Source organism: Oryctolagus cuniculus, chromosome 21 (genome assembly GCF_964237555.1).
Source record: "Oryctolagus cuniculus chromosome 21, mOryCun1.1, whole genome shotgun sequence".
NCBI classification, from domain to species: Eukaryota; Metazoa; Chordata; class Mammalia; order Lagomorpha; family Leporidae; genus Oryctolagus; species Oryctolagus cuniculus.
This window is the reverse complement of record NC_091452.1, coordinates 11,167,075-11,188,856: the sequence shown is the minus strand read 5'-3', so window position 1 is coordinate 11,188,856 and position 21,782 is coordinate 11,167,075. Positions and strand designations below refer to the sequence as shown.

Genomic DNA, 21,782 nt, shown 5'->3' with positions numbered 1-21,782 from the left:
AACCAGAAATGCCAAGTGCTTTGCTTCCCCTTTGTGATCCCGGGGAAGAGGCACCACAGGTCAGCTCTGAGAAGGAGCTTCCTTCACGATTGCTCAGCAACCCTCAGTATCTCATCTCACACTGTTTCATTTCCTATTCGGGTGTGGAAGGGGAAAGAAGGCTTTGAGATAAATCAGTGGAGACTCACGACTGTGGGAGAAGGTGTTGTCTCCATGACCCATGTAGGCTGCACAAACATATTTTTTTAAAAAAATTATTTATTTATTTGAAAACCAAAGAGAGAGAGAGAGAGACCAAGATAGACAGAGACATAGCTATCTTCCCCCCTGCTGGCCAACTCCCCGGATGGCTGCAACAGCCTGGGCTGAGCCAAGCCAAAGCCAGGAACCAGGAGCTTCATCTGGGTCTTTCACATGTGTGTCAGGGCCCCAAACACTCGGGCCATCTTCTGCTGCTTTTCCCAGGGCACTAGCAGAGAGCTGGATTGAACTGGCACCCATATGTGATGCCAGCATCGCAGGCAGCTGCTTAACCCACTATGATACAACGCCCGCCCCAGGCACAAGCATCTTTGATTGGCGGGTAGGGGTCAAAACAACTTCCTTCATTGTCCCTTCGTGTACTTCAAGGCATGGCTACTTTGTAAGCCACAGGGCAGGGAAAGTGGGACGGGAGCAGGGTCTGCGCTGCCTCCCGGCGTTGGATCCGACACCCTTGCTCTGGGACCGCGAGCTGCTGCAGACACTTTGGGAGCTCAGCTCCACTCGCTACCGCTGTGCCAGCCCTGCCTCAGATCATGTAGTAGGAGCTGGTGTCCCCTCTGGGGTCTCCTCTTGCCAAAGACAGGTCCTGATGCATCTCCTTGAGCTGAGCAGAAGTTGTGGGAGACTCTCAGCTCCAAGAATATACACCATAGCACGTATGTACTTATCTACCACGGCATGGAAAAACTTCACAGGAGGCGCCGGTGCTGTGGAGTAGCAGGTAATGCCACCGCCTGCAGCACCAGCTCCCCATATGGGCCCCACCTTGAGTCCCAGCTGCTCCGCTTCCCATCCAGCTCCCTGCTAATGCACCTGAGAAAGCAGCAGAAGATGGCCAAGTGCTTGGGTCCCTGCTCCCACATGGAGACCTGGAAGAAGCTCCTGGCTCCTGGCTTCGGATTGGCCCAGCTCTGTCTGTTGCTGCTGTTTGGAGAGTGAACCAGCAGATGGACGATCTCTCTCTCTCTCTCTGTTTCTGTGTGTGTGTGTCATTCTCTCTCCTTGTGACTTTTCCTTTCAAATAAATAAATTAATTTAAAAAACAGGTCATGGAAAATGGAATTGGAAGCTAATTTGGGGCAAGTGTTTGGCCTCATGGTTGAGACACCTGGATCCACGCTGAAGGGCCGGAGTTCGAGTCCCGACTGCAGCTCCCATTCCAGCTTCCTGCCACTGCACACTGGGAAGGCAGGTTGAGCCAGCACCTAGGATGCTGTCATCCCAGATCAGCACCAGTGAGAGGCTTGGCTGTTCCACCTCCCATCCAGCTCCCTATGAATGCCCCTGGGTGCCTTCCACCCTCGTGGGAGACCTGGAAGGAACCATTGCTGCCTTTTGGGGGAACCAGCTGGTGAAGGCAGAGAGGAGGGTAATGCAAGACAAGGATTGCTGGCAGCCAGCGGGAGGCAGGGAGAAGCAATGCGCAGACCCTGCCTCGGGTCTCTCAGCAGGAGCCCCCCCAGCTGACACCTTGCCCCTGGATGTTAGCGGCACCGCTGTGAGCTGAGTCTCGTGTAAGTTACTTCGTTAAGGCAGCTCTAGGAACCTTGCACAGTCCCGGTGGCAGGAGGCAGGCCCTGAGCACAACCTAGCCCGGGGTCCATCACTTCTGCACTGGCTGTGGCCGAGCCTGTAGTGTCCAGGAGAGCTCAGGGCCTGCTGTGGGGGTGGCAGAGACCAACGACCTGGGCCATCAGCTGCCAGCGCCCATGGTGCACATTAGCAGGAAGCTGGATGGGAAGCCGAGGTGGGACTCGAACCCAGGCCCTCCAATGTGGGATGTGGCCGAGTAGCGGCCTAACCTGCTGCCCCGCCATGGCCATCCCTGATTTCTGATGCTTTAAGTAGCATCCTTTGAAATGACAGCCAAGGCCTGAAATGTTGCAACTGCAACCTCAAAACTCCTTTTCCCAGCTCCTGGCCCTGTCTCATTATCTACAGGCACAACAATGCGGGTAGCAGATAACCAGGGAGACTGCTATCTCACAGAGAGTGGCTATGGGGCGGGCTGTGGGGCTCACTCGGGGGTTTGTGGTGAGCTTCAACCAACCAGGTGGCTTTACTGATCTTAGCTGACTTTGCCTTTCTTTAGGGCCTGAGCTGGGACACCTGGGCAGATGCTGCCGCCTGTCTTGTCCTCCTTCAGGTCACCCTAGAGTCATTCACAAGGAGAAGGCAGGGACAAGGGAGCAGAAACACACAAGGCACTGAGTTTGCTACGGGTGCACTGGTCAGAGCTAAGTGCAGGGTCTGTGGGAGTGAACCGTGCAAGGGCTCGGGTGTGGAGCAGCAGGTAAGATCGGGTCAGTACCTGCACGCAGTCCTCCTTAGCCCCTGCACAGACTCCTTGATAGCAGGTAATCAGAAGCTGAGAATCGCCCCACAGCCTGCGGGAAACCTGCATGTGGCCACTTGTGCCTCATCAGCTGAAGGCTGCGACTTCAAGGTCAGAAGTCCCGCCCCCACTCAGGCTGTCACTCAAAAGAGCAGGGAGACACAGCCCCCAGGTTCCTGCCCCAGAGCGCTGACTCCTAGGGGGTCTAAGTGCTGAGCAGAGGTGAGGGGGGAGGGTCCCAGCCTCCTGATAAGGAGCTTGCAAAGAGAGAACCTCCCACACCCCCTAGGATCTGGGGCCAGGGCTCTCTGGCCATGAGCACTTCCCACCTCCTCTCTCTGCCTGCTCCTGCCTCTCATTCCCCAGAAACCTCAGCCAGGGGACACCCAGCTTGTCCCTGCAGATTCTGTTCAGCTGGTACCAACACCTTCCAGGGGCCAGTTACGCCTGTGACTGCCTGGGGTTATTCCCACCTCTGCACGTCTTAAGACGGCTGGCATTGCCCCCTCTGCCTGTGCAGGGTGTTTCGCACATCTCCTCTGTGTCTTTGTCCCGCCTGAGGCTGATGTGCTGTCAAGGCCCATGGTCCAGATTGGCCCACTGAGGCTGGAAGACATGAAGAGTCTCCAGTCACACCACCAAGAAGTTAGCAGGGTCAGGATTCGAACCTTCAGCCCCGTAGAGGCCTTGACCACGATGCCCGGCTTCCTCTCTGGGCATTTCCCACCCCAGTTATCTGCTCTGTCTCCAGCTCTGAAGCACAGCTTGGACTGAGATCCACTCGGGGTTCAGTACAAGAGCACTCTTCTTCGGGAGCTCAAGAGAAGGGAGTGGAGAGACCGTAGTTTGGGAAAAGTGGCTCAAGAAAGGCGAAGCAAATGCTGCTTGTTATCTGGTTGGGCCTGGGTTCCCTCTACCTCCTCTTCAGCCAGGAACTTCCTTCTCCTCTCTCAGCCCCGACAGCAGGAGGTCAGCCTGCGGGCGACAGGCCAGCCAGATCAGCTAGCAACAACTATTTCTGTGGGCGACCAGTCCACACCCTGAATGCATAAATCCTTTATTTTATTTTTATTATTATTATAGCTCAGGGTCTAGTATGGGCCATAAACGGATTTAAGAGGCTGGGAGCGTATAGAATTTAATATAGTTGGCGTCCTTAAGTAGTGGCACAGCAAACCTGCTTGGGGACGTCCGGAGCTCTCGCTCACCACGGTCCCCCTCCCCGCCTCCTCTCACCTCCTCTTGTGTCCCCCAGTCCTCCTGGCAGCCCCCCCCCCAGAGGGCACAGGGCAGTGGGGAGTGGAGCAGAGGCAGGAAGCCCCGACTCGCCTTCCCCATGGTGTGGAGAGGCCACTGGGCAAACGGCCAGCAGGGGACACTTGAGGAGACTGGACAGAGCTTTCTAGATAAGCAGGGGTCTTATCAGCTCATAAAAATACCACTTTCTCCTCTCCGCTGGCTCCTTGTCCAGCCTCCTGGGGAGAGATGGAGGGTGGGCAAGTGAGAGGGCTCAGGGCCAAGGAGAGGTGGTCAGGGGTGAGGGGCGCGCTTAGGGGAGGGGACGAGAAAGGCGCTAGGCCCAGCAGGGCCAAGAGAGCTAGAAATGTGCTCCCGGGAGATTTATGTGCCCTTGCCGACTTAGCACCATCCCCACTGACTTGTATCACACAGGAGGGGGAGCGTCCCATCACCCGGGCTCGCTCGGTAGTTTGTCTCTGTCCGCATACCCTTGGGTCAGGGTGCACCTGTTCCAGTGCCATCGCAGACAGGACCTAGTGCACGTTTTTCTAGTGCTGTTGCAACACAGGGATGCCGGAACTCTGTCCTCAGCAGCGTGCAGCCTGACGTGGAGACCTAATGAGCAAGCTCAGGAAGACAGTCGCAGAGGGGCATGGCGGCGCGGCGGGTGGAGCTGCTGCTTCGAGTGCCCTCGTCCCCTCCTGGGGTGCCTGGTTCAAGTCCCGGCTGCCCCGTGCTTCAGATCCAGCTTCCTGCTCTCGCATCTGGGAGGCAGCAGGTGACAGCTCAAGCACTTAAGTTCCTGCCACCCACATGGGAGACCCAGATGGAGTCCCCGACTCCTGGCTTTGGCTTGACCCAGTCTTGGCTGTTGTGGGCATGTGAGTAGCGAATCTGTGGAGGAAAGCTCAATCTCTCTCTCTCTCTCTCTCTCTCTGGCTTCCAGATAAACAAATATATAAATAAGTCTTAACAAAAAAAAGGGGGGGGGGGCTGGCGCCGCGGCTCAATAGGCTAATCCTCCACCTAGCAGCGCTGGCACACCGGGTTCTTGTCCCGGTCAGGGTGCTGGATTCTGTCCCGGTTGCCCCCCTTCCAGGCCAGCTCTCTGCTGTGGCCCAGGAGTGCAGTGGAGGATGGCCCAAGTGCTTGGGTCCTGCACCCCATGGGAGACCAGGAGAAGCACCTGGCTCCTGCCATTGGATCAGCGCAGTGCGCCGGCCACAGTGTGCTGGCCGCGGCAGCCATTGGAGGGTGAACCAACGGCAAAAAGGAAGACCTTTCTCTCTGTCTCCCTCTCTCACTGTCCACTCTGCCTGTCAAAAAAAAAAAAAAAAAAAAAAAAAAAAAAAAAAAAAAAAAAGGAAGAATGACAACAGCTAATACCCCAGGTGCTCCCACCTTTACCTCTAGTGACTCACTTAATCCTCAGAAAAACCTGATGAGGGAGCCGTTGTTAGCCAGGAAGCAAGCAAATCCACCAGCAAAATAACCTGTGGCAGTGGCCAGTGCTATGAAGGAAGAAAACTGCCATGATGGAACAGGTGGTGGCGGAGAGTGGACAGAGAGAGGGCATTTAGGAGGTGAGTGGTCTTGGCTGGCCTCACCCAGGAGAGCTGAGGGCAGCAGGGATGGCTTGTGCAAAGGCCCTGGGGTGGGAAGCAAGGTTCATGGAGAGGAGGAGCAGAGACAGAGGTGGGGGAGAATGCAGAGGCAGAAAGGGGGGCAGGGTGTGAGTGGTGGGGGGAGCTGGAATGTTACTCTGAGGCTGTTGATTTGCCATTTGGGGAGCTGTGAGCTGGGGTGAGGCAGGAAACTCAGGATCTGGACGGGGCGACAGGGTGGAAGGGTAGAAGGTGGTGATGGGGGTGGGGGTGGGGTGGGGGCCAGGTGCTCTCAGAGGTCCTGTGATTCGCACTCAAGGAGGACTCGGGGTCTCCTTCCCTACCTCTGCGCCTCCAGACCTCAGCTTCTCCAGACGTGAAATTCACAAGTGGGACTGGCGATCGCCAAGGGCCGCAGGGGTGCGCAGGGGTCCCGTCCCGGCCAAAGCTTCAGGGCCCCCCTGTGGGCGTGGTCAGGCGGCTCGGGAAGGGCTGGGCTGAGGGCGGGGCTGTCCTTGCTCCTCCCAAATGGGTGACGGTCCGGTCCCCCCAGCCTGGTTGGAGGCTGTTGAGTCCTGGGGCTCTCTCCAGGTGAACCTCACCGTGCATTGGTGGCGGCAGCCCTGTGACTGTCCCCAGGCTGGGCACGGGCAGCCAGACTCTGGGTGGGTCCATGTGCATGGCTACGTGCGAGGCGGGGCCAGGGTACAAGGTCGCTGTGGGGGGGGCACTGCAGAGTGAATCCTTTGTGAATGGAGCAGGACTGGGGGTGTGTATTCGCACGCCGGTGACTACAGGAGCCAGGGGCAGGTGTGGGCGTGGGCGTGGGCGTGGGCGTGGGTGTGGGCTGCCTGCATCCCTGGCCAGCTTCCTGCTCTTGTCTGCCCTGGGGGCAGAGGTGAGGACCTGGATTGATCCCAGCCCCAGGGGGCCTTTGCAGGGGTTTGGGGAGTGAGCCAGCACATAGGAGCACTCGCTCTCACTCTCTCTCTCTCTCTCTCTCTCCTAAAGCACACGAAGCGCGTGGGTGCATTGTGTGGTGATGTCAGCACCACATCACTGTTTGTGGGGAGCTTGAGTATCTGTGGGTTTTGGTGTCTCTGGGGAGTTCTGGAGTCAGTCTGGGGGTGCTCAGAGGTGCCTGTGTGGGAGTGAGACTGCCTGGCTGTGTGCTTGGGTGAGAAGGAGAGTGTGTGTGTGTGTGTGTGTGTGTATGTGCTTCTGTGGCTGTTATGTGTATGTGTGTGTATACCTGCATGTATGTGTGTAAGCACACGCATGCATATATGTGTGCACGTGTTTATGTGCATGTGTGTTTGCATGTATAAACACATATTATGCAGTTGTCTCTCAGTGCCCATGAGGATTGGTTCCAAGACCCCCGTAGACACCTGTACCCGCAGTCACCGGCGTCCCTTATATGAACACACAGTGTTCTCACATAACACCTGCATCTCTCCAGGGACATGTTCAATCATGACTTTAAATCGTTACATCTAACGCCCAACACACCATAAATGCCCTGTACGCAGTGGCTCTCCTGCAACGTTTAGGCAACCAGCACACGAAAATAACATCTCTGTTGTCCAGTACCAATGCAATTTTTAAAAAACATTTATTTATTTGAAAGGCAGAATTACAGAGAGGCAGAGAGAGAGAGAGAGAGAGAGAGAGAGGTCTTCCAGCCACTGGTTCACTCCCTAAGTGGCTACAACAGCCAGAGCTGTGCTGATCTGAAGCCAGGAGCCAGGAGCTTCTTCTGGGTCTCCCATGCAGGTGCAGGGGTCCAAGCACTTGGGCCATCTTCTACTGCTTTCCCAGGCCATAGCAGAGAGCTGGATCAGAAGTGGAGCAGCCAGGACTCAAGCCAGCGCCCATATGGGATGCCAGTGTTACAGACCGGGGCTTTAACCCACTGCACCACAGTGCTGGCTCCCTGATGCAATTTTTAAAAACCATTTTCAATCTACTGTTGGTTGAATGCCAAGTCATGGGTGCAGAGGGCTGGCTGCACACGTCTATGTGTACATGTGTGTGTGCACGTATGTGCACATATAAGGACAGTGCCTGTATTTATGTGGGTGTGTGATGACGAGGATGGAAAGTGCTGCACGCAGACATGAGGTGGATGACTGCCTGGTGTGATTGTGTGTGTGTAAGAGCGAGAGGGAGAGAGAGAGGGAGAGCGAGAGAGAGAGAGAACTGTGCCTGCAGCTGTGCAGGGAGTGGCTGTGCCTGGCTATGTGCTGTAACTCCCAAGTGGCTGGCTTTGGAGCAGCTTGCTACTCGGCCCCTTGGGGACAGAGGGCTGGGGCAGTGTCCTCAGCGAGGGGAGCAGTGGGGCAGCTTCCTGGCAGCACCACCAGGAGTGGAGCTGCTGCACTGAGCACAGGGCTGGCGGGGGCCCGGCTCAGTGGCTGGGCAGCCCCCAGGCGCGGCTCCCTGGGGATTTTCTGCCGCAGGGGTCTGAGCACCCTGGCATCCATACAGCAGCAGGGAGCAGGTCCTCTGGGACCCACCAGGGCTGCGGACTTGGGGGAAAAGGTTGCTTGGGATTAAGACACTTGGGGATAGCAGGCTGGGGGTGGGGGAGCACGTGGTGTCTTGGGACTAACTTCCAAGACGTATACAAGCTGAGGGTTCAGGGTTGAGCTGGAACTGTGGGAAGGCCCAGTGTGGGCTGTGCTTCTGGGTCGCTCCCTTAGCTCTGGTTGCGGACGGTCACGGTGGGCATGGGTTTCTGCCGGAGTCTGTACCCCACGGCACACCTTGCACCTGGCGGGGGCTGTGGGGCTTCCCCTGAGTGCTGGGGCTGAGAATGGGGCCGCATTACAACCGCACACACACACTCCCAGGAAGTAGCCGTGGAGTCTGTTTCTAAAGAGACGGTGGTGGCCCCGTGGCCTCCCAGGCTGAGCTGCAGCCCCATAACTGCCTTCCAGGAGGCCCAGGCCTGCAGGCTGCCACTCGGAGTTGTAGGTAAAAAAAATCATAATCATAAAAGAGGTCCATAAAAAAGGAGGGCAGCTGAACACCAACGAGGTTATGAGCTCAGGACACCGCGGACCGCGCGGCTGTTTGGGTGGTGGCCGCCCTCCAGGCTGAGTCCTGCAGTACGAGCACCCCTCCCCCACCCCCACTCTGTGCCCTCCGCGACACACACAGAGCGACACAGGTACACACTCACACACACACACACACCATACACTCTGGACCCTCCACGACACACACAGAGCGACACAGACACCACACACACACCACACACTGTGCCCTCTGTGACACAGGCACATGCACACAGACACACACACAACATACACACTGTGCCCTCTGTGACACAGTGACACAGGTACATGCACACACACACACACCACACACACTGTGCCCTCTGTGACACACACAGAGCAACACAGACACAGACACACACACCATACACACTGTGCCCTCCACAATGACACACAGAGCGACACAGGCACACAGTGTTCCCATGACACACAGACCGATACAAGCACACACGCGCACATACACACAAAAAGACTCACGCATGTTTTCACACACCAAAAAATTACAAAGGTGCTTCACAGATGCACAGCAAGTGGAGTGAAAAGATCAGTTTATTGTGGTGCAAAAAATCCGCGTGCATACAAGAGGTCTTCAAAAAGTTCATGGAAAATGCCTGGTATGAAGTTTAGAAATTTTTGCATCAGAATGAACTTATTTTTGTTCCTTTTTCCATGTATTTTCTAGGTGTCCTTGTGTATTTCTTAAATGCCCCTCAAGGAAGCGCACACACACACACACACACACACACCAGCACAGCGACACACAGCCCCTCCTGCGATGACACACGGTCACACAGAAAGACCCCAGGACTTGGGGAAAGCAGACCCGAGCCCAGGCGGGTGTCCAGCCAAGGACTGGGCAGGGAGGCAGTGGGACCCACCCAGGCTGCCCCTGAGCCCCGTGCACTTCACCCAGACACAGCTCGGGGCCGGCAGTGCCCAGCAGGCCCTTGAGGGAGCTGGGCACTGGAAGAAGCTGGGAGAAACCCCCAACACGGAGCCAGGTGCGTGTCTGCTGGCATGGGGGGCTCCCCGGAGAAGGGGGTGCATGTCCCACGGGGGTGGGAAGACTCCACCCCCAGAAGACCTTGCTCCCGGGGAAGGAAAGAAGTGAGTGGAGGAACGGAAGGGAGGGAGGTGGAAGGGTGGGGGTCGCTTGCACCTCTTTCCAGGCCCTGTCCCCCCATCCCCCGTTTAAATCTCACAGTCCCCTCGCCCGCCCTAGGAAGTCTTCCTCAGGCCGCCGGCACCATGTCCAGAACCAATGCCAGCCTGGGACAAGGCTATGAGGGGGCGCAAGCGCAGGGCTTCCCTGGGGAGGCTGCGGAACTGGCGCCAGCGCCGCCTCTCTGGGTCACAAGTCTGAAGCCCCTGTGAGGTCAGGGACAGTCCTGTGATGTCTGCTTCACTCCCCTGAGGCCGCCAGGCCCCACCGCCCCGGGAAGCACAGCCAAGGACAGAGGGCCAGGCTGGGCGCTCTCCCCACCCCGAGAAAGGGGAGTCTCCCAGAGGGAGGCTGCAGGGTGGCCTCCCTTGCCTGTACGCACAGGCACTGGGCGTGGTGTCTGCGTGTGCGTGCGGGGAATGGCTGCGCCTTCCTCGCAGGCTCTGCTCCCAAAGCACCAGAGAATAAGGCCAGGCCAGGAGCCACGGGCATTTCCAGCATGGGCTGTGCCACCCAGGGCAAGTCCTCACCCCCTCTGAGCCTGATTCTTTGTTCCAAAAAGAAAAAAAAAAATGAAGCTAGGGGCTGCTTCTCCTGTCTCCCCTCCTCCCTCCTGGGACCGGTGTGCTGCCTTTGAGGCTGTGATGTCCCTGGCAACTGGACCCCGAGGAGGCCAGGACCGGAGAACGGGAGCGCTTTCCTGTCCCTTCCCGCTGAAGGCCAGAGACTCCAAGGGCAGTTGCTTCCGGTTCCAGATGGAATGTGCTTTTCAGAGGCTTGGAAAGGGCATCTTTCGTCCTCACCCGGCCCAGCCGACCTCCTCCCTGCCCCACCCGCTCCAGGCTCGGGAACCAGACTGCCTCTTCGGTAAACTTGGGGGAAATTGGGCCCCCTTTCCTTAGAGATCTTAGAGTAAAGGAATACAAGAAGCCGGGCCACAGCAGCTCCCGGAGCGGTGGCCGCGACTATTAACCGACATCCACTTTCCTCTCTTTGTGGCTGTGTAGACACAAGCAGAACTCTTGAAAGTATGAATGCAAAATGCTGCCCTCAGAGGGAGAGGACTCGGGGCAGGGGTAGGGGTCAGAGCCTGTTTGTGGGCTGCCTGTGGATTCTCCCAAGGGAAAGGAGTGGGTGGGGGCAGCTCAGGACCTCCTGGGGACAGGAGGTGCCCCATCGGAAGCGAGGGAAGGGAAGGGAATTTCTCTCCTCTATGATCGGTGAGGTTCGGAGACTGCAGGGTGCCAGAAGCCGGAGGACCGGTGACAGTGCAGATGGAGCCACAGGGGCCTCCTGCCACCTGCCCGCCACCCCACCCTGGGGATGGAACTTCTGCTCTCCCCCCACCCCCCGCCCTGCCCCCAGGCTCTCCGGCTTCCTGCTCCCACCGTGGCTGCCCAGCCAAGCCGGGCAGTCCTCACCCGGCAGCACCCTGGCTTGGTCTCAGAGACACAGAGAATTGGCCTGTGCTGTTCGCTTCCCCACCCACCCTGCAGATTCAAGAACGAAGCGAAGGGAGGCAAAAACAGTGTTTTAATGTTGTTACTGTGACTGTGACGTCCACAAGGGAGACCGTTCCCTCTGATCAAAAAAAGCACAATCGCGCCTGCCTCCCCTCCCCCTCCCCCAATTTCATAAGACCTTGGGGATCTGAAGGTCAGTTTCCAGCTCCTGGCTTCCCTCCTTCCGTGTAGGAGAACAGCTCCAGGCCTCGGCATCCCGCTGGGTACTTTGCGGGGGCTGGGGGTGGGGAAGTCCCAGGCCCCCTGCTGGGGTGCTCCAACTTGGGGATTCCTTTAAGGTCCCCTGTACTCTGTGTGCCCACACCTCTGGGGTGCTTGGAACTCAGTAGGAAAGGAGACTTTCGTTCAAGATCAAAACCTACCCCGTGCTAAGCCTCGGTTTTCTGTTTGGCAAATCTCTGTTCTGTGAAAGCCACCAGCGAGGCTCCGGGACGCCCAGGGCGCCCCATTGTTGCCATGGTGACCAGGAAACCCAGGGCCCTGCCGGAAACAATGGCACGGGACTTCTCCATCAGGAACCTGTCAGTGCACCCGAGGATTTTTGGGTGTGATTTGAATGTGGGGATGAGGTTCCTAGGGTCCCTGCTTCCTGAAGTTTTTTTTTGGGGGGGTGCCCCCAAAGGCCAGAAACCCAGCACCAAGAGGCCGGGAAGAGACCGGCTGGGGTGCTGGCTGCCCAGAAAGAAAGGGGAGAAAAATGAGAGGTCGCCACGAAGTAATCGCGGTGGTGAGGGATTCTTCCAGTTTGGGGGCTGGCCGCCCTTGTCACCCCATCCACCTCTTCAAGCTCAAGACTTGAGTTTTCCCTCCCAGCTCCAGGCACGGTGGCCACCTCTACCCACTCCCCACGCCCCCGCAGGGCCAGAGCCCCTCTCCCTACTGGAGCCCAGAGCCTCTTCTGCAACATCTTCCCACAAAAAAGGTAAATGAGTTCGTTCTTCCAGCATCCGTCAAACCAGGCGTCAGGTTCTCTTGACTCGGTTAAGCCCAAGTCTGAGAGCCTTAAGGATTTCCAAGGTCACTGGTCTGGCTCACAGGGTGACCATCGCCCCGAATCGAATCCTTGAGTTGATTCTGGCGATACGGAGCTGAGCTTTGACCAAGGGGGAGAGTTCGTCTCACTGCTTCTACTTCCTTTGCTTTCTTTGCCGCTGGTAAGTGCTGAGCCTTGGAGGTATGCACTGGGGAGGGACACCCCCCCCCCAAAATACAGGGCTTTATGCAATGTTGGATCGAATTCTCTCCGGTGGGGATGCCCAGCTCTGTGAGGCCAGGCTGGCTGGAAAGAGGCCCGCAGGCAGCCAGAGCTGGAGTCGAAGTTTTGTCTCTGGTTTTGAATCCGGCCCTTTGAGCAAGCTTAACACGTGTGGATTTAATTTCCCTTTCTTTCTTGCTTTCTCCCCCCCCCCCCAACCCCAACCCAACCCTGTGAGAGAACAAGAAAAATAGTCTGCTGTGTCGACAGCGTGACACTGTTCGGTTTGCCAAAGAAAATTTGTCTTCCCAGAGCCCCAGAGAGCGGCGGGCTCCCAAGTTTCCATAGGACCCTTCCACGGAGGGTGGGGGTATCCAGACAGCCCCCCGCCTGTACCCCCAGACCTGCATGCGTGAGCCTGAGCCTCTCTTACAGCATCAGAGCGTTGGGACTCGATAGATTGTCACATTCCTTTTAGGGCTTGCTGGCGGTGTAGACTCGGTGTAGACATGGTGACTACACCCTGAGGCTTTGGGCAGGTCCTGGGCTGCAGATAACATGGGAGCTGTCAGGCTCAGCATATACCCCAGGGTCTCTGGGTTCTCTTAGCTGAAGACCCTCACCCTTCGCAACCGGGAACTTCTAAATTGAGGAGGGCCAACACAGTGGGTTCCGTGAGCTGCAAGCGCCTTCTCTCTTCCTTCCCCAACACCAGGGTCCTCGCGGCTGGGTTTTAGGATGATTCCTGCATCCACTTCTCATTTCATTACCCCAAATAAGAAAAAGAGAAAACAGCCCCCAAATTTGAAGAGGTGGGGGCAGAATATTTCCTAAACCCGTGCAACAGCACCGGCCCGGGTACAGATAGCAGCAAGGATGTTTGGTGGGGACACTAGGGAAGCACACTGGACACGCAGCTCGGGTCCAAATGGGAGGCAGGCCCGGAACAAAACACCGCGAAGGGTTATTCCCTGCACCTGGAAGAAGCGCCGGCAGGGCCAGATTTCACTGGGCGAGAGGGAAAGTAACCCCCTGAGAAGCCAGGAAATTTCTCACCCTCCGACTGACCCTCTCTCTTGCAAAATGAGTGGCTGAGTTTGGTCATCTTTTCTATGGTCATGATGCTAACTTACTTTCCCAGCCCCATCTGCACTTCCCTCTACTTTCCCACCCCAGCTGGGGCCCCGGGAGAGGCTGAGACACTGGGAGAGCAAGGACAAGGGTGCGTTCTCTCTTCCCGGAGGAAGGCCAAGTGGTCATTTGGGATGGGACTTCCTCAGCAGCCCAGGTCCTCTTTGTTTGGCTCTCTCGCTCTCGCTCTCGCTCTCTCGCTCTCTCTCTCTGTTTTTAACACAAGAATCCTTTGCTCTCCGACCCACTTCAATATTAAATCAGCGCAGGGATTTTGCAGGCTTGGGGAGCAGCCTGAACTGGGAGCCGGTCTGGAACAGCGCGGGTCCCGGGAAAGCCGAGGGAGGCGCGCGCCGCAGCCGGCGCCCGAGTCCACTGCTCCAGCGAGAACCGCGGCTCTCCAGTCCAGCACGGGGCGGGGGAAAGGTGGGGGGCTTGGGTCTGGAAGCCCACAGGGGCTCCGGGGCGCCTGTGGGATTGTTTTCGAGCCGGGGCAGGCGGTTGCGGGGCCCGCGCCTGCGGTGCGAGAGCAGGGAGCCAGGCCAAGAGGAACTCGCTCCGCTCCGAGTCTCGCCGTCCCCCTTGCAGCCCCGGCGCGGCGCAGGCCGCGGTTTCTGGCCCACCTCGGCCTACAGGTCAACCCGGGACTCGTCTCGGCGGACCAGGGTTTGGGCTACGGACTCCGGGTCGCGTTCTTGGCGTCCGGGAGCCAACGCTGCGGCCAGTGGGGCCTCGGGTTTGGGAAAAGGTAGTTATTAATAACTCGGGAAACGAAAGCGCAGCGCGCGGGAGCCGCGGCGGCCTGGCGGAGAGCGGGGATGCGGCGGCCGCCGGCTGGAAGCAGCACCGGGGGTCCAGCTGGCCGGCACGCCCGCGGCCGGCGCTGGGAGAAGCTGCCCGCTCTCCCTGCGGGCCTGACCTCGCCTCCTGCCGCTGCTCGGCCGCTGCAGCTCCGCGCGGACCGGGCCTGCGGCCAGGCCGTGCCTCGGAAAGCCCTCGGGGACCCGGGGTGCGCCAAACCAGGCGTCGCCTCCTTACAGCTGGGGGGGCCGGTCTCGAGTCCGACGTCCGGCGGCTCCCTCGGGGCCTCTCGGCGGAGAACTTACCCTTCCGGGAGGCCCGGCGCTCGCGGGCTCTGCGCTGGGCAGGCCTAGCTCTCCCCTCTGCGGCGCCAGGGGTGTCTGAGCGGTTTCGCAACAGAACCGAGCGGGTTTCCAGCTAACTCAGAAGCCTGCGCACATCCACCGCCGGACTGCTTAGAAATCACAGCCATTGATCGCATCAGAAATAATAGTCATCGTCCATACAACACAAGACAGGGCCTCTTTTCCGTGCGGACCCCGGAGCTGGGATTTTTTTTTCTCCCTTGCAGAAATCAACCCTGTCCGACCCCACCCGCAGCCGCACCCCGCCCCCGCCAGGCCTCTCGGGGTGCATCGCTCGCCGGGATCGAGCACAGTCCCAGGCCCCGGGTAGAATGGCCTCTCCTTTAGCAAGCCCTGCCGGCTGGCGGCTCTCTTCCTGCCTCCCGGCCTCTGCCTCGCCTCGCCTCGCCTCGCCTCGGCGATCACCCAGCCGTGGCTCCCACGCAGGTCTTTGAGCTGCCACGGAGTTAGCGCGTCCCCGGTGTAGCCCGCTAGACGGGCGCCTCGACATTCGTTTGCCGAGAGCTCCTCCTGGGAGGGGGGGTGGGGTGGGGAATAAATAAATAAACCCTAGAGGTCTCTCGCAGCAATCGAATTGCTGACCCACAGGGGGCCCCCCCAAACGGGTTCCCAGCCCCACTCGGACCGAGAGACCCCCTGCTCCGCCCTCCCCGCCAAAGTCCACCTTGGCTCTGTTTGTGTCTGCTGTTCGACTCCCCCCAGTCTCCCCAGGGAGCACGCGGTGTGTTTCTTTTTCTTTCTGTATTCCCCGGGGCCACCGCGTCCGGGACCGGGACTGATAGGCGAAGGCGCGGAGGGGCGAGCCTCCCGCCGTTGCCCCCCAGTCAGGCGTGACAGCGCGGGCGCGTTGCGTGGCTCGTGACGTCTCCACGTCCTATAGGTGCAGCGCTGGTGAGATAGTCGGTATCGCCGGGTCGCCTCTTTATTTTATGGGGCTATGCCTGGTAATAAACAGTAATATTTAATTTGTCGGAGACCACAAGCCCACTGCGAGCTGGGAGGTACGGGCTCCTCTCGACGGACGCTAGAAGAAGGCCTGGCCTAGGAAGGGGTCGCTTCTGGGGGACTCCCTTCCAAGGTCTCCACCTGGAGCCGCCCTCCTGAGCGAGGCGCCGCGCCTGGCTTCTGCCCCCCCCCCAAGCCGAGGTGTGCTCTGCGCAGGTGAGTGTCGCCCAAGACTCACGGGGCGCGGCGGGTTTTTCTTCCCCCTTTGCCCACCTTACCTACACTCCTGGATTCTGACCTGCACCCGGTTCTGCTCAGTCTCTCCTGCACACCTCACTGGCGTTCGCCAGCGACATTAGGAGGCACTCCCTTGCATTTTCCTGCGCGGGACACCTGGCAAAAGTGGATTCCTCTCCACCAGGTTTAAGGGGAAAAAAAAAATCCGATTTTGCTAGGTGGCCCTGGCCATCTGCAGTCCAGGAACTGAGTGAATCTGGCTCGGCTCTGACTTGGGGGAGCCCAGAGTTTGCCTCTCAGGAGGGGCCTACAGATTATTTATGGGAATTAATTTTATCCGCAAATCTCGGAGAATTTCAAGGGATTGATGAGGTCTTTCTGGATTTCCCCTTCCTCCTACCGGAGATGTGCAGGCTGCCGCTCATCTCCATGCCATGTTTGCTTTCCGGTTTGGACCGGACGGGCCAGCGAGCCCAAGGGCCTTTAAATGATGATTTAGAAGGGAGCTGGTGTTTTCATAAATAAATAAATTGCCCCTGCAAAGGTCTGTTTGAGAACAAACCTGGAAGGTGGAGGGAGGATTGGTTTTGTCCCTGGCTGGCCCACACTTTGGGCTGGACGACCATTTCGGGGTTTGCGGGGATGGCGAAGCCGCCACAGTGACCTCCCAGGCCCTTCTCCTCCCCCCATTCGTCCCCCTCTGCAGACTTTGGCCTGGGGATGGGCAGTGGGGGGGGGGACAAGTCTCTAAGCAGAGCCCCAAGAGAAGCGGATGCAGGGGTCCAGGAGGCGAGGGAGGGAAGCAGAACGGGACCCCTGGCATTGATTCTAAGCACTGGTCCTCAGCATCCCAGCCGGTTCGCTCAGGCTGAGCCCGTCTGGCTGTTTCTGCTTCTGCTGACCTCTCCGACTCTCCCTCAAAATAATACATTTCAGAGAAAGGAAGGGCTGGTGGCAGAGCCGAACGGAGGAGAGCCCTAGCCGGTCCCCACTGGCTGTTTATTTGAATGAAACTGGGCACTGCCCTTGTGCACCTCCAGCCAGGGCCAGTTGGTGGCCCGGCGGGTGGGGTGTGGGGGCCACGGTGATTTCTTGGCATCTTTGATCTCAGCCCTCGCCGCCCGCAACTGCACCTTCACCCTGCCTTCACCCTGCAGTGGTTGGGAGTGGGGGTGATGAGTGGGGGGCGGAGGGGCGATGTCAGGGCAGCCAGCGCCGGCTTGGCGGGCCAGGCAGGGTCACCCATCTCTCCCTCTGAGGTCAGCGTTGGGGAGAGGATGTGGGCGAGGCCGCAGAGGCCCACGGCAAGCGAGCGAGTGTGTGCACACGGGTAGGACCCTCCATTCTTTGCACAGCCAGCCTCACCGAGATCCCGGGACCGCCCGGGGCACAGTCGGCCCTATTTTTGATGATTCCTGCGGAAGTTTTTGCAGCCAGCGCTCCCTCAAAGGAGCAGAGATGGATGGAGGCTGGGGAGGGGGCGATCGAGGGGTCTTAGGTTTGAGAATCCTGTTGTGATTCCAGTGTTTGGGAAATCTAGTGGAGTCGGTGGTGGAGGAAGGGAGGGCGAGAGGGTGGGAGGGAGGGAGAGGGAGAGGGAGAGAGGGAGAGAGGGAGAGAGGTGGGAGCTAGTTGGATAGTGGATTTCAGTATTTTTGTAAGCATCAAGGCAACCCAGCGTAAGTGCTCACAGCCAAGTTGGCTTGTGTTTCAGAGAGAGAGAGAGAGAGAGAGAGAGAGAGAGAGAGAGAGAGAGTCTTTACCTACAATTCCGGAACTTTAACCCCGAGAGCCTTGCTCAGAAAGGACTTGGACCATTCTTGGCTGCGCCCAGCCTCTCCGCTTTGCTTCTCCCCCGGGGTGCAAGGGGGAGCGGGGCCCTGGGATTCCGAGGTTGCCTGTGCTCCGGGGCAGAGTCGGGTGCTCCTCGGAGCTGTCTGGCGCCTGCCAACTTGACCGTGCTCCGAGAGCGCGAGCGGCGAGCGGAGGAGGTGTGCGCTGGAGGTAGGCAGTCGCGCGGCGGCTGCAGCGGTGGGGACTCCCGCGCAGGCAGCGGTAGCTGCTAGCCGGGGCGAGCAGCTCCCTGCGTAAACCCCGGAGCCACCATGCCTGCGCCCCCGCCTCGCCGCCCACTGCCCTGCTAGGAGCCAGAGGGGACGTGGTGAATGCAGCGGCTTCGCGGAGCGAGGTAACCGGCCCCGGAAGGCTCGGGAGGGAGCCGGGGCGGCTCGGGGCGGCGCGCATGGCGGACTCCAGCCGTGCCGTGCCTTCCGCAGAGCTGCGGCGGCCAGAGGCTGCCAGAGACGTAGCGCGGCCCGGAGCTCGTGGCCGAGTGGAGCCCGGGAGGCGGCCGCGGCTGGGGGAGCAGCGGCGAGGTTCGCGAGACGCGCGGCCTGGTTCTGTCAAACCGCATCTCGTTCGCCTCCGCCAGCCCGGAGCTCCCCGGAACCCTGGCAAGGGCGCGGGCTGGGATTCTCCCTGCGGCCGGCAGCGAGCAGCAGCTGGAGGGGGGTTCAGCCCCACTCTCTTTTGTTGTGAGCAGACTGCGGGGCTCCCACCGCTGCCTCCCCCGAACCCCAAAGGCGAGGAGACCGAAGCTACTTGGGAGTGGGGCCTCCAAAGCCCTCCTTCTCGGCCTATTAAGTATCGGGCCTGGCCCCTGCGGACGAGGGTGGGATCCAGCCTTCTGCTCCCGTGGCGGGCGCCTAAGGTCGTGGGGGCCGCCGCTTGCGCCCGCTTCCCCAAGTCTTCCCGGGTCTTGAGGCGGGAGGGGGCGAGCCCTACTTGGGAATATAGAGACTGGAGGGGCTCAGAGGCCAGGAAACGGGCTCCTCCGGGCTGCTGTTGTTTCAGCCTCGCAGACCTGGGCCGCGCCGGGCGCTGCAGCCGCCCGGGAGTGCCGGTTCAGCAGCCGCAGCCCAGCCGTTCGGCGAGCGCCGATTCTCTGCTCGCCAAACCCGGGCCTGGGCCTGTGGTTTCCGCGCGCAGGGGCCCGGCTGAAGCTCAGAGAAGCTGCTCCGCTCGGCCAGGCCGCTCGACAACATGCCTGGCCCGGGGCTAGGGAGCCGAGAGAGCAGGGCGGAGGCGCAGCCCGGCCGGCGGCCGGCACCCAGGGGCGCGCCTCCCTCGGGGCCTTCTGCTTGTCCACCTTTTGGTTTTCCAGCGGACCTTGCTGTAGTTTGGAGGGCGAGGGAAAAGAGAGGTCTTTTCGTTTTCAACAAGTTCTCATTTTAAGGCCGGTAAGGGACCAGAGACGGAGGCGACTTCTCTTTTGAACCTGGTCTCTTCACGGGCACACCTCCTTCCCCTGTGTTTTTGGTTTTGCAAGAGGCGGGTTATTTCCGGCGTCTTGCCTGCAGCAGAAAAATATCCCTCTCGTTAAATTTCATAAAAAGAGCTCTGAGGGCTGCCTGTAATTTGACAAGGGGGGAAAATTCTCAAAAGGACACTGGGGTTTTTGTTTTGTTTTGTTTTTGGTTCGTACCCAATGGCTTCCAAAAATACCCACGCCTTATCTTTATTGGCTGTTCCAGAAGTCCAGACAAATCTGACGGGCAGCGGCTTATCGGGGAGAGCCTGCCCAGTGGAGATGGGGGCCTGGCCTCCTGCGCTCTGACGCGGGTCTTTCGCAAGAGGCCGTGCACGATCATAAAGTAATAGTAAGGCGAATAATAAGACCTTCGGCGGCCTCACTCAGCTGGGAACGGAGGTGCTGGTGGCTGGAGCTTGGGGCGCCAAGCTGCACCCTCCTCTCGCTAAAACTGTACTCTCCAACTTATCTCTTGGCATTTCTCTCTCTCTCTCTCTCTCTCTCTCTCTCTCTCTCTCTCCTTCTTGTCCTCAGAGCAGAACCTTGTGCGGGCACAGGGCCCCCGGCGCACCATGGCCGACGCAGATGAGGCCTTTGGCCTGGCTCACACGCCCCTGGAGCCTGACTCTAAAGATCTACCTTGCGATGCCAAACCCGAGGGTGCATTGGGGACCCCCAGCAAGTCCCCGTCGTCCCCGCAGGCCGCCTTCACCCAGCAGGTAAGAAGACAGCGGCGGGCCGTAGCCCTCGGGCCCTGGGGTCCAGACCAGAGCCAGCAGCGGCTGCTTCTCCGCTCTGCGCCAGCTGCGGGCTCAGAAGGAAACCCGCCCAGTGCCCGTTTTTGTCTCTTTTGTGTTCTTCCTCCGTTCCACCTCTGTCTGCCCTCTGTCCCCAAATACTAGTCTATTTGGTACACTTCTTGGGGACGATGATCGGCAGGCCAGAAGCGTTGTTGGGGACGTCACAGCTCGGCAGCCCTTTGGGGTCCTCTACCAGTAGCCCAGCTCAGTCCTTTCCTACTGCCCTAGGTGCAGCACCGGCCCCGAGCGCCTTATTACGGCCCGGGTCAGCGGCCGCTTCAGGCCGGCATGAGCGATGGTTTGACCTCTCTTCAGATCTTTCGCCTTCGCCTCCGCCCGCCTCCTCCGCGCCGCCGCCTAGACCCGCGCGCCGCACCATTTGTCTTGAGGTCGGGGCCTGGCGGGCTGGCGAGCCCTCGCCGGCTGCAGGGTGCGCTCGGGGGCTATGCCAGGAGGACCCAGGGAGCCCGGGCTCGCCTGGGCAGAAGCTGGGTCCGAGCTGAGCGAGGAGGCAGGCCTTGCGCTCTGGGCCCCAAACCTGGGTGCATTGCACGCCCCAGGCGGCGGAACTCAAACACCCCCGATGGTTTTTAAATCGGGTGTCACAGGGCGCGAAGCGGGGTGATTTGACCACAAGAGAGCACTTGCGCCTAGCTAAAACCCTTCCGCGGCGGCATTTCATTGTCTTTCCCGGCTTTCCCATAGCGTTTCTCCATTGCCTTCACGGCCCAGGAAAATGTGTGTGTGTTTGTACAGCCCAGAGCGTGATCCCATTTTCGGAGACTTACAGAAAATTTTGCTTTTAAGGAAAAAGAAAATCCACTTTTGAGATGGGTTACGGAGATATTTTTCAAGCGGAGACTGTTGCTATTTTGTACCGTGTTTTGTAGATTTTTAGTTGAAAGCGGAAATATCAAAATGGTTTCAACCGTGCTCCGTAGTCACAATTGCCGAAAGTGGACTGAGCTAGCTGTGGGGAGGCCTGGAAGGTTTGCTCACCCAGATGGACAGAATTAATTTTTGTTCTGGATTGTGGGAACAACATGGTAATATAAACACCATGAAATGTGAAATTTCGCGAATGCTCCTATTTGCACTCACCACGGCGCTGAATAACCAGGCACATCTCCGCACATCTGTGTTTTTTTTTTTTTTGCGTGGACATCTGGGGGTCTAGACCAGAGTAGCCTGCATGGAGTTTTCTAGATTGGGGGTTTTCTCTCTTTTTAAGTTTAAACTGGATCTGGATTGAACCTAGCCAGCCAGGCTTTGCCCACAGCCACTCGCGAGCATGTTGGCCGTGGATGGTTCTTTCATTCTGTGCTGGTGGCATTAGAGGGAGGTGGCCCAGCGCTGTGGGAACAGGAGAGGATTGGAAACCGGCTCCTCCACTGGCCCTACGCAGGGATTCCTGGAGAAGAGGCTGGGGGCACTCCAGGGCAGGCACACCCTGAAGGGTCATGGGCGGCTGTTCACCCTCAAGCCGCCTGCAGCGGGAGAAGGAGCAACAGTCTGGGTCTGTTTTTTGGGGGGAAGTGTCAGGCGGGCAACTCCCCTGCACCCCAGAGCGTGTTCCTGTGACTTTTTTCTCCTTCCTGCAGGGTATGGAAGGAATCAAGGTGTTTCTGCACGAGAGAGAGTTGTGGCTGAAATTCCACGAAGTGGGTACGGAAATGATCATAACCAAGGCGGGAAGGTGAGCCGCTGTGTGCGCGCGCGTGCGCGTGTGCGTGTGCTCGTGTGTGTGTGTGTGTGTGTGTGTGTGTGTGCGTGTGGCAGGGGCAGCTGTGCCCAGGGCTCTTGTGGGGG

General features: G+C 58.9%; 1 protein-coding gene across 3 annotated transcripts in view; it reads left to right on the top strand.

The window, feature by feature from the left end:
- TBX5 (T-box transcription factor 5) overlaps positions 1-21,782 on the top strand; it is an 87,025-nt gene that overhangs the window by 20,315 nt on the left and 44,928 nt on the right. The window contains exons 1-3 of one of the 3 annotated variants that reach the window (XM_051826594.2): positions 15,661-15,842; positions 19,708-19,892; positions 21,575-21,669. In XM_051826594.2, coding sequence (XP_051682554.1) covers positions 19,746-19,892; positions 21,575-21,669 — 242 coding nt within the window. In that variant the 5' untranslated portion in view covers positions 15,661-15,842; positions 19,708-19,745. Of the gene's footprint in view, positions 1-15,660; positions 15,843-17,466; positions 18,052-19,707; positions 19,893-21,574; positions 21,670-21,782 lie in introns of those variants that run through there. The other 2 variants (XM_008272284.4, XM_051826595.2) reach the window with 2 other exon arrangements.